Consider the following 13,015-nt stretch of genomic DNA (forward strand, 5'->3'; position numbering starts at 1 on the left):
TTTAATGGTAAACATTTTTATCCTAAAGGGCAAATACAGGGGGGCTTAATGATAAACACAGACCACTGCTGATAATAATAATTAAAAAACAACTAAGTATGACAGCATGAAGGGATGCTCAGTGTATTAATATTTGGTTGAAAATTACAGGAAGGGGCACGATACAGCCATAGTTCAGTGAATCTGAAGGGCTTATTGACCCCAGCAAGTAGCCCCGGCTGAAACAAGTCCACTTTGCACCTGTGATAGGTCTTGGTCGTTTACTCTAGGGTCAGAAATTCTCTTTTTTGGTATTTGGATCACCTGAGGTGTTTGCTGAACCTCCAAGCTCTGGCCTCATCCCAAAGGAGTCAGACTCTATAGCACTAGAGTGGTTCCCAGGAATCTGCATTTTGGGCAAGCACCTCAAATAATTCTGATATCTCTAACACCCAGAGCCACATTAAAATGTTCATGGGCCTCAGGCACTTTTGCCATTGTGGGCCCTTTATCGCATAAAAAAATTAAATATAATTTGCAACTGCATTGACATGAACACAAATGAAGTTGAGGCTGGATTATATATTTTGTTCCTGATTTTAAAAGAAACTAAAACATCTTTGTGGCCTCCTAAAAGATTCATGGGCCCTAGCCCTTGTCTACCGCACCTAATGGATAAGGCAGCTGCTGCTGCTCCCTTGATTCTGTGATGTTAGGCGGAAGGCTGAGCTTTTACTTTTTATTTTTTTAAGGATAGAGGTTTTACTATGTTGCCCAAGCTGGGCTCAAGCAATCTCCCTGGCTTAGCTGGGATTATAGGCACATTCGGCTGGATTTGTATTCTTTACCTTGGCGCCCAGGCTGGAGTGCAATGGTGTGATCTTGGCCCATGGCAACCTCCGCCTACTGGGTTCAAGCAATTCTCTTGCCTCAGCCTCCCGAGTAGCTGGGACTGCAGGTGTGCACCACCACATTTGGCTAATTTTTTATTTTTAGTAGAGACGGGGTTTCACCACGTTGGCCAGGCTGGTCCCACACTCCTGACCTCAGGTGATCTGCCCGCCTTGGCCTCCCAAAGTGCTGGGATTACAGGCATGCGCCACTGCACCCAGCTGAGGGTCTCTTTAATCAATGATTTCACTCACTCAGGCAGCTTACCTGTGAAATGCAGGATGAAAAGGGAGCCAGCTACCGTAGTGGCTGACAGCCCCCCTTTCACTCTCTTTTCTCACATCACTCTCTGCAGATAACCAGAATCTCTTGCTGCCTTATAGTCTCTACAAAATCAGGAAATTGTCCCCCATAATCCGTTTCGTATCATAGAAATCCGTACATAACAATGTGTTAACTCTTCTCCCAGGTCTCAGCATGTCAAAGACTTAACTCTAATTGAATTAAATGTTTTGCCTCAAAACACCTTGTAAACTTTCCTGACCCCAACGTACACTAAAAAATACATTTTATATCAAGCCCAATACATACACAGATGTAACTGAAAAGTTTTATGAGATATACTTACCCTGAAATATTTTTCATAAAGGTTTCCTGAAGTAATAGAGTATTCCAATTCAGTGAAATTATTTTATTCTATTTTAAAAAAAACACTGGTCTCTGTAATCCCAGCACTTTGGGAGGCCGAGGCGGGCAGATAGCACGGCCAGGAGTTCGAGAACAGCATGGCCAATACGGTGAAACCTTGTCTCTACTAAAAAAAAAATACAAAAATTAGCTGGGCATGGTGGTGTGCACCTGTAATCCCAGCTACCCAGGAGGCTGAGAGAATCACTTGAACCCGGGTGGCAGAGGTTGCAGTGAGCCAAGATCGGGCCACTGCACTCTGGCCTGGGCGACAGAGCAAGACTCCATCTCAAAACAAAAAACCAAAACAGAACAAAAAAACAAAAAACACTGGTCTCACCCACTACACTGACTTTATAATAGGTCACTATCTGCAGTTTGAAAAAGTGGTCAAACGAGTAGCAAGCATAAAAAGTAAAATATCTGTAGTAAATGATGTCTATTTCTGCAATAGAAATATACCAAGAATAACAGCTACCTTACCTTTGGCCACATTCTCTGTCCCAATGTACTTGATGAGGTATTGTCAATAAGGTCTCATTTTTATTATTCATTCATTCAAATATTTAATAAGCACCTACTGCATGCTGGGCACTCATTGTGGCTCTGCAAATAACAGCAATAATCAAAGTCCCTACCCTTAAGGAGTTACATTTTGGTTGGGAGAGATGGTAATGAAATTCATAGGTAAATACATAGTGGTCAGATAGAGATAAAAGCCACAGAAGGGCTCTTTTCAGGCCCTTCTTTCCCTGGCATGCTTATATAACAACCTTCTCCTTCCCTCTGTGAAAACACATACTTTCTTTGGATTTACTGATACTCTTTACCTCGAGAGATTTACTGATACTCTTTACCTCGAGGACAGTAGGATAGCCAACAATCAGTTCATCTCAAAGGTGACTTTGCATATTTTTTCTGTTGTGTATTTGTTTCATGCATGGTTACTCAGAGATCAATTATGCTTTTCTAATTTCTAAACTCCTTCTTAGATAGTAATGGTAATTAATTATCCCTGGATCTTGCAAATGTAATGAGAGTGGGATCAATTTCACTGAGCTAAGCCTTTATCACTGTTTGGGGAGTTTGAGTCCTTTTTAGTCCCAGGATTGGTGTTCCTAGATGTCCAAGTTCCTTGCCTAAAGAGGCCTCATACTGAACCCACAACTACTTTTCTCCTGATTGGTATCCTGCTCTGAATGACAGGGATTAACTAGTGAGAATTCTGCAGCTGTTACAAGTGAGATCACCTCAGAGCGAGGCTAGACTCCAGACCCAGTGGATCCATTAGATCAGAGGCTGACAAAGCTTTTCTGTAAAGGGACAGATAATGAATATTTTTTCTGGGCTATACACTCTCTGTCACTACTCAACACTGCTGTCGTAATCCTGAAGATGTCATAGACAATATGTAAATGAATGGCATGGCCGTGTTCTAGTAAAACTTTATTTGCAAAAGTAAGCAGCAGGCTGGTCCCTAGTTGAGGCTGAGGAAGACATTACTTCCTGCTGGAAATACCTGGGACTTACATTTGAGACAGGCTGAAAGTATGGGATGAGGGGGGAACAAAAGCTTACAAACAAAGAGCAGCCAGTTTGGCCACAGAGGAATGTGCATGAAAGAAGGTGGCAACAGACTGAAATGTAATTCGGTAAGGATAAATACATTTACAAATATGCAAACTGACCTTTTGCTGGTTCATCTTTATTTTACAGTCATACTACTTAAAGATATATATTTTAAAAATATTATTTTAAAAGTCATCTTCCAATAGAATCATAAACTTCTTCCTTGTATCAAAAGTTGTGCCACTATCCTGGTTACTTGTGGATTCACCAAGCAGTCCAGCAAGTCATCCGTAGAAATGAATGTTTGAGAAGGAGCCATAGTAGTATTTGAGGCAATCTGTTCCTCAATTGCATTTTCACTGTTGCTCATTATTTGTTGTCTCTTGGCACAATGCAGTTTTCCAAAGTGTTCTCCATCCTTGTCAACAAAGTCTTTCCCATCACTTCCAAATATGCCTCCTCTTTCTGAAGGTGGTTCCTTGGACCTGTGTGCTACAGGGACCAGATCAGGGCCAAAGGGACTTGCTGCCTCTGGTTTGCCTGTTCCTGTGGTCAAGTTCTGGCTACCTGTCTGGCCCACCTCCATGTGGCTGCACACATTTAATTCTTCCTTTTTCATGTGCTCTCCATCTCTTCCCAGTGCTTGGATTTCTACTACCTCAGATGTTCTGCAGTGATCAAAAAATGCAGAAACAGCTGCATTTAAGTAGCAACAGTTGACTGCATGGGACGTTTCCTCAACCTAAGGGAAAAGAAAAACCCTTTAAAATGGTTACATACATTTAGTTACACTGGAAAACATATGTCCTAGTCAGGGCTGGTTTTACCACAGGAAACTAACTGCCATGATGAATACCAGAAGTCACCTACCTCAGTGGGGTTTAACCAGGCTCTGGTATTTTGTGGATTCTCTGCAGTTTTCAGGGCACACACAAGCATACGGGTGATTGCCTCTTCTACCCGGGCTAGGTGATCCTCTTCCTGAATTAAAAAAACACACTTTTAACTTTTGTTAAGTCTCATGGCTTTTAAATGACGAGTTAATGGGTGCAGCACACCAGCATGGCACATGTATACATATGTAACTAACCTGCACATTGTGCACATGTACCCTAAAACCTAAAGTATAATAATAATAAAATAAAAGCCCAGGTTACTTTTAAATATATATATATATAAATATAAATAAATAATGTTTAAATATGTACATAAATTTGATTTAAAAATTAAAAAAGAGATAATAAAGTCTCTTTTAATTTCATCTTCTGTTCTCTCATTAATATAAGCTTTGTTATAGAAGGAATGAATATGCTATTGGTAGAACCACAATTTTTGTGTATTTACTATCACCTGCCATCTAGAAGAGTTGCAGAATATTTCACCAGTCAAATTTAAGTATGTATTCTATCTATAAGACATGGCCTTAAGTATGAATCACCTTATGATATTTTCTCCGATCTTTTCTGTTATCTGACATGTTTAAAGTTTTTTTTTTTAAGTACCACATACAGAGGAATAATTCCTATAGAGTCTGACAAGCAAATTATTTCAGAGATGGAAGAAAAATTATAATAAACATCCTTGGCTACAAGAATGAGATGGCTATCCATCTAAACATGGCTTTCTTAAGACAGAGTAAGTATAAGGTACAGCATTAATGTGGGACTGCATTAAAATCAACAACTTCTGTTTACCAAAAAACACCACAAAGGAAAAAAACAAACTAGATGCCTGTAACATATGTAACTGATAAAATATTAATGTGTAGAATAATCTACACATAGCAATAAGAGAAATGAGCAAATTTTAAAAAATGGGCAAAAGACACAATGATAAGCATTTTAAAAAGGAGCAATCAGATGACTAATAAACATATGAAGATATGTTTATTCTCCAGGGAAATGCAAATTGAGAAATCCAAGAAATTGGCAAAAAGGGGCCTGATAGTTCCAAGTGGGACATTGAGAGACAAAAGTCTTATACACTAATGGGAAAGCAAACTGAGACATTTGGAAAACATGGGTGGCATTATCTTGTAAAATTGAGTATTGTATACCCTACAGACCAGCAACACCACTCCGAGATTTATACACAGTCTAGAGAAACTCTGCACATGTGTGCCAGGAAACATGTACAAGAATATTCTGTTCATAGAAGCAAAAAATTGAACACTGAATCATCCGTCAATAGAACAATGAATAATGTATAAATTATTATAAATATAATAAATTATTGATATATATACACATATATTAATATATGAATAGTAACTAAAATAGTAACAAAGAATAAATATTAATAATGAATAAATTATGGACTACCTTAACACAATATTATATCACAGTGAAAATGAATGAACAGCTTACATGTGACAACACAAATGAATCTTAGAAACACAATATTGAACTTAAAAAGGCAAATCTCCATGATGATACCACTTCACACCAGGATAGCACTAATAAAAAAAGACAGATATTAACAAGTGTTGGTGAGGATGCAGAGAAATCAGAATCTTCATATATTGCTGGTGGGAATGTAAAATGGTGCTTCAGAAACCTGGGAGTTCCTCAAAAGGTTAAACACAGAGTTACCATAGGTAATGATTAATTTTGAGTCAAGTTGGCTAGACTATAGTGCCCAGTTGTTTGGTCAAATAATAATTTGGATGTTGCTGTGAAGATAACTTGAAGATATTATTAGCATTTACAATCAACTGACTTTATGTAAAGGAGATTACACTCAATAATGTGCGTGGTCCTTATCCAATTAGTTGAAGTCCTTAAGAGCAAAAACTGAGATGTCTTAGAGAAAAAAATTCTGCCTCAAGACTGTAATAGAAGTCCTATGTGAGTTTCCAGGCTGCCAGCCTGCCCTACAAATTTCAGACATGCCAGCCCCCACAATCAAGTAAGCCCATTCCTTAAAGTAAATCTCAATCTCTTGTTCTCTATATAAATACAGACATTTCTATCTATGTATTTATAGATATCTACATTTACGCACATGTAGATATCATGTAAAGATATCTACCTACGTATATACTCATAGGAATGTGATTACTGGATCATATGGTGTATCAGAGTTCCTCAGAGAAACAGAACCAACAGAAGATACAGTCAGATAACCAGATACAGACATAACACATAACATTAGATTCATTATATATCATAAGATTTAGCCAGGCTATAGCATGCATCAGTATTTCATTCCTTGTGATAGCTGAAAAACATTCCATTGTACACATATACCACATTTTGTTTATCCACTCATCAGATGATTGATATTTGAGTTGTGTCACTTTGGGCTATTATGAATACTACTACTGTAAACATTCGTGTAGAAGTTTTTGTGTGGGCCAGGCACGGTGGCTCACACCTGTAATCCCAGCATTTTGGGAGGCCGAGGCGGGCGGATCAGCTGAGGTCAGGAGTTCGAGACCAGCTTCAACTTGGAGAAACCCTGTCTCTACTAAAAATACAAAATTAGCTGGCCCTGGTGGTGCATGCCTTTAATCCCAGCTACTCGGGAGGCTGAGGCAGGAGAACTGCTTGAACCTGGGAGGCGGAGGTTGCGGTGAGCTGAGATTGCGCCATTGCACTCCAGCCTGGGCAACAAGAGCAAAACTCCATCTCAAACAAAAAAAAAAAAAAGTTTTCGTGTGGACACATATTTTCATTTTTCTTGGGTATACACCTAGGAATGGAATTGCTGGGTCATATGGTATATCAGTCAAGGTTCTCCAAAGAAAGAGAACCAATAGAAAAAAATGTATATGTGTGCACATGTGTACAGAGATAAGAGAGATGGATAGATGGACAGATAATGTGACAAAACTTTTTTGTTCAAACAAGAGAATGAGGAGAGTGAACGGAACAGACAGGGAAGGGATTGGGAAGAACACAGCACAAATGCAAGTTACTGATAAAATTCTAGGCTGGGCATGGTGGCTCATGCCTGTAATCCCAGCACTTTTGGAGGCCAAAGTGGAAGTACTGCTTGAGGCCAAGAGTTTGACGCTGCAGTGGGCTATGACCACACCACTGCACTCCAGCCTGGGCAACAGAATGAGACTCCATCTCTTAAAAATAAAAAAATAAAAAATTCTAGTTTTCGGGTTAGGTAATGAGTTTACTGGTGCTCGTTGTATTATATATTATGTTACATATTATTTTATATGTATAAATATAACAAAAGATATAACAAAGGAAAAATGCTGAGAATGAGAAAATGCTTTAAAATTAACAAAATATTTTCTAACAATGTTTAGAAAAAATACTGATAAATACATTTCAATACTCCAATAAGGAGGTGCAAAAGATGAAAAGGCATCAGCCAAGAAGAAATGAATGCCACACCACTTGAACAGAGCTAAAATCTCTACTCTTTTCCAAGTATGTGATTCATGAAAGCAATATCAGAACCTGGGGTTAACTTGAGTTATATAAGTATGGTAGGCTCTAAAACCTATGAGCTTTTTGGAGCTAAATTTGGCAAAAAGAAGGAATTATTGTCCAATGTTGAAGAGACAATGATAAAAGCAGCATATGACAGAAAAAGATATGATTATTTAACTCCAATTGTGCATTCCAGTTTTTCGATAAACAATGAGTGGCCTTCAAACAGAATTATACAGAAAGATGTTGAAGAAGGAACTGGAGGTCTGGTTTGGTGAAGGACAGAAATCATCCACTTGAAATCAGCATGAAGTTCTTAGCTACCATACTTCTAAGTACTACCTTGGAGTCTGTTTATACTCAATGATACTAATCCTTTGGAAAATTATACAAAAGATGACTAAATAGTATATAATAAGCCTTTTAAAACACTGTGGTGAAGTCTTTCATGTTATTGAGGCCATGTAAATTCATATCTAAATAAAATATGAACAAACAGTATAATATGGTAAATTAAAAAACAGTATATCACAACCAAGTGGTATTTGCTCCAGAAATTAAGGATGAATCAATATTAGGCAATCAATTGATATAATTTGTTGCAATACCAGGTGTTTACTAAAGAAGAATATTATGTAATCATCTTTCTCAATTTAATAAAATTCAATACCTTTTCCTGATTTTGAAAAACAAAAAGTAATGAAATAGAAATTGATGGATACTTAATATGATAAAACACATACAACTCAGCCCCAAATCTAGCATTTCATAGTCAGGAACAAGACAAGGATGCCCACTATCTCCCCTATTATTAATGAATTGGATGGATTAGCCAATGTAATCAGACCAAATCTCCACCCCCGCCCCCAATTATAGGCAAACAAATTAGAAAGGAAGAAGAAAAACTATCTTAATTTTCAGGTAATCTGAAAGATACCTGAAAACTCCAGAAAATCAATATAAAACTACCACAAAATAAAATAATTCAAATTAACACAAAAATCAATAGCTATCATATACACTAATAATATCCAGTTAGAAGACAGAATGGAAGAGAAGACCTTACCCTAGCAGCAAAAAAAGATGAAATATGGCAGTCCGCCCTTATCTGCAGTTTCGCTTTCCACAGTTTCAGTTACCCGTGGGCAATCTCAGTCAGAAAATATTAAGTGAAAAATTCCAGAATTAAACAATTTATAAGCTTTAAGTTTCATACAATTCTGAGTAGTGTGATGAAATCTCTCACCATTCCACTCCACACAGTATACATTACCTGCCTCTGAGTCACTCAGTAGTTAGCTCAGTGATCAGATCACTGTCATGGTATTTGCAGTGCCTATATTCAAGGAACTCTTATTTTACTTAATAATAGCCCCAAAGTACAAGAGTTGTGATGCTGGCAATTTGGATATGCCAAAGACAAGGCATAAAGTGCTTCCTTTAAGTGAAAAGGTGAAAGTTCTCGACTTAATAGGGAGAGAGAAAACCAGCATGCTGAGGTTACTAAGGTCTATGGTAAGAACAAATCTTCTATCTACAAAACTGTCAAGAGAAAAAATTATGGTAGTTTTGCTATCACACCTCAAACTGCAAAAGCTGCAGCCACAGTGCATAAGTGCTTAGTTAAAATGGATTAAGTTTGCATCTTAGTTAAGACATTACATTTGTAGGTGGAAGGCATGAACAGAAAAGTGTTGACTGATTACAATCGGGTTTGGTAATACTCGGGGTTTCAGTAATCCACTGGGGATCTTGGAATATATCCCCCAAGGATAAGGAGATACTATTGTATTTAGGAATAAACATTTAAAAGAAATGTGCAAAGCTTATGTGAGGAAAACTTTAAAACACAGCTGTAAAAACAAAAACAAAAACAAAACTGGACTTGGATACGTGGAAAGGCACCTAATTTGTGGACAGAACAATTCAACATCATAAAGCTCAGATAAAATTTAATATGGATCAAAAAAAAAAAACATCAAAAGGTTTTTTTTTTTTTCCTAAAGCTAGACAAGCTGATTTTAAAGAACACGTAAAAAAAACAGAGGCAAGAATAGCCAGAAAAAACCTGCAAAACAAAGCAATGGTTAGTCCTACTGATGTTAAAATATAAGACCTCACTAAATAAATAGGCAGAAAAACCAATGGACAAAATAGACCCAGATATGTTCAGATATCTGGTATATGATTAAGCAGACATTTCAAATCATGAAGGGAAAACAGACTGTAAAATAAATGATGGTCCTGACAATCCTATTACCATTTTGGAAAAGATAAAATTAGATCTCAACCTTATACTATATCCTAGTGAAAAACTTCCAAATGGATAACAGATCTAAATGCAAAAAACATGAAACAATCTAAATTCTAATACAAAACATTGGTGAAATGCCTTATGACCTGGAAAGGTCATATGACCTTGGTTTCTAATTATGACTCAAAAACAATAAAGTTCAACAACAGATTTTGTTGGTGAGGCTGTGGAGGAAACAAGCACTTTCACATACTACTAATGGAAATGCAAAATGGCACAATCACAGTGAAGCTGAATTTGGCAAAACCTAACAAAATTAAAGATACATTTACCCTATGACATGGCAAATCCATTGTTAAGATCTCCCCGAAAGACACACTTCAACAAATATAAAACAACATATGCACAAGGTTATTCAGTGGCATTATTTGTAATTACAAAAGACTGGAAACAACCCAAACATCTATCCTTAAAGGAACTAATGAACAGTAGAGCACCCATACAGTGAAGTACTAGACAGTAGTTGAAGAAAAATATGAATATTTCTCTGTACTATTATGTAGTGAAATTCAAGATATTATTGTTGAAAAAAATAAGGTGTGGAACACTATAGTTTATTACTTTCTGTGGAATAAAGGATAGAAAATTTAAAATATATTTGAATAAGTATATAAATAAATAAGTAAAGATGTATTTATATGCTTATGCACTTTGTACATATAAGACTGTTTATATACTTATTTACATATATAAATATATCTATTCATTTACTTAATTTTATATATAGATATAGATATATATGTTTACAAGAAACACTGGAAATGATAAACCAGAAATGAATAAAAATGGATCTCTATAAAGGTTGGGAAAAATGGAGTGGATGGAACAGGGATGAAAGGCAGACTTCCCTGAGTATAACTTTTAATATAGTTTTGACAAGTTAAATGTTCTACATATTGAAAATATTAAATTAGATCAAAATTTTAAAAAGGTAAATCCTAAAATTGAAAACAAACCGAAACAAATGAACTTAACTAAATATCCAATTAGTAAAATAACCATAAATGAAAAGAATTCCTTCACAATGACTCCTGAATAAAGAACTTTGTATCTATCCCTCTTAGTGATAGATACAGTCTAATAATAAAAAGAATTGCAAAGAAATCTTAATTTTTACTTGCAAGCTTTATGGTTAGTAGTAATATTACTATTTGAGTTTTGGAAACATAAATTTGGCATCTTTTTTTTTTTTGAGATGGAGTCTTGCTCTGTCACCAGGCTGAAGTGCAATGGCGCCATCTCAGCTCACTGCAACCTCCACCTCCTGGGTTCAAGTGATTCCCCTGCCTCAGCCTCCTGAGTAGCTGGAACTACAGGCATGCGCCACCATGCCCGGCTAATTTTTTGTATTTTTTTAGTAGAGAAGGGGTTTCACCATGTTGGCCAGGATGGTCTCAATCTCCTGACCATGTGATCTGCCCACCTCGGCCTCCCAAAGTGCCGGGATTATAGGTGTGAGCTACCGCGCCCGGCCTAATTTGATATCTTAAAAAATATATTGCTGGATACAGCAAACAAGTAAATATGTTACTGATTTTCTTTCTTTTTTTTTTTTTTTTTTGAGACAGAGACTCGCTCTGTTGCCAGGCCAGAGTGCAGTGACTTGATCTCGGCTCACTGCAACTTCTGCCTCCCTGGTTCAAGCGATTCTCCTGCCTCAGCCTCCCGAGTAGCTGGGATTACAGGCACCTGCCACCATGCCCAGCTAATTTTTGCATTTTTAGTAGAGATGGGGTTTCACCATGTTGGCCAGGATGGTCTCGATCTTTTGACCTCATGATCCGCCACCTCGGCCTCCCAAAGTGCTGGGATTACAGGCGTAAGCCACCATGCCTGGCCTTATGTTACTGTTTTTAAGGACCCAGATTTTCAGCATAAGAGAAGAGATAAAAATACAGAAACAAATAAGAAAAAAATTCTATCATGTTAAACTTGAATTAGATACTTTTATAGTTCATAAGTCTGATGACTGGGTGTCATGCTCATGTGTGAGACATGCCTCCCTTAAGCCTTGTTATGACGTCAGCACATTACCAGTCTAGATATATTTTTTAAACACATGAATTAGAAACATAAATACATCAATATCTATCTATCTGTATATCTATCTATCTATCTATCTATCTATCTATCTATCTATCTATCTATCTATCTCACATTCTAGCTACATCACTGAAAGAGCCTAGAAACAGTGACACCCAGGAGCAATGAACAGCTTTAGAGCTGAGATCTCAGTTTCTAAATGCCATTCCCTACAAAAAGAACTGTGGCTACCTGGAGAAATGACTGACTTCCAAGTGTGGGGCACTAAAGGAAAAAGGGTATCCTGGGATATCTTCCTATGCCAGAAAGCCAGGATACATTCAAAGTCTAATTAATGGGGACATATCAAAAGGGCACAGGCCAGCTTGAAGTTTCACTAAAAGGACAGATAAGACCCAAATTTAAAATTATCTTGTCAAGCTGGAATGCTCAACCAAACCAACATGATGAAAATTAACAGGGATGACTGTGAAATATTGGATTTAGAATTAAAATCAGCTTTATAGGTACAGGATAGGATTCAACCTGCCTGACAGCAGATCATGTGAAAAAAAGCACAGATATTTTAGAGTTGAATATGAAACTAAAGTGAGATGAGCTTACTTAAAAAACTAACCCAATATTACAAGCAGCACTGGAGATATTTAGGATCGAGATAATGTGGGGTAGAAATCTTATACTCTACCAAATAAGGCCTACTGATATTCAGTTTTAGGTACCATATATTAAGAGAACTATTCTTGACATAATAGCTCTCCCTCCTCCTCATAGCAATTTCTACTTTTTAAACACTTCCCATATGCCACGCACTATATTAGATGCTTTTACAATGTGTTGTCCAATTACTCTACTGAGGTGGGTTCAATTATAATCCTCATTTTACAAGAAAATGGAGGCTTGAAGAGATTAAGTAATTATCTATGTTAGACAGCTAACAAAGGTAACCTGTATCTTAAAGTTGCCTGATTCCAATGTCTATGGCCAGAATGGTAAAAAGTCTGGAAAAAGGAAAAAGTCACCCATAAAAACACCCCATTAAAGAAAGTAAGAGGTTTTGAGCATGGAAGAAGAAAAGATTATGGAAACACTTGGAGGTATTTTCAAATATTTTAAAAAGATGACAGCTCTACTCTTTAAC

At 36.9% G+C, this 13,015-nt stretch overlaps 1 protein-coding gene and 1 non-coding gene across 5 annotated transcripts in view; one reads left to right on the plus strand and one right to left on the minus strand.

Moving 5' to 3' along the window:
• Positions 1-2,986: 2,986 nt before the first annotated feature.
• HSPBAP1 (HSPB1 associated protein 1) overlaps positions 2,987-13,015 on the minus strand; it is a 50,119-nt gene continuing 40,090 nt past the window's right edge. For all 4 annotated transcript variants that reach the window (XM_054481276.2, XM_063662608.1, XM_063662607.1 and 1 more), the window contains 2 exons: positions 3,997-4,107; positions 2,987-3,868 (listed from right to left, as the gene is read on the minus strand). In XM_054481276.2, the coding sequence (XP_054337251.1) occupies positions 3,335-3,868; positions 3,997-4,107 (645 nt within the window). In that variant the 3' untranslated portion in view covers positions 2,987-3,334. The remainder of the gene's footprint in view (positions 3,869-3,996; positions 4,108-13,015) is intronic.
• LOC129034457 (small nucleolar RNA U13) lies at positions 11,776-11,879 on the plus strand. Its single transcript, XR_008501931.1, has one exon. It is a non-coding gene; the product is annotated as a small nucleolar RNA U13 (small nucleolar RNA).

The sequence above is a fragment of the Pongo pygmaeus genome, chromosome 2, assembly GCF_028885625.2.
Source record: "Pongo pygmaeus isolate AG05252 chromosome 2, NHGRI_mPonPyg2-v2.0_pri, whole genome shotgun sequence".
Lineage (NCBI taxonomy): Eukaryota > Metazoa > Chordata > Mammalia > Primates > Hominidae > Pongo > Pongo pygmaeus.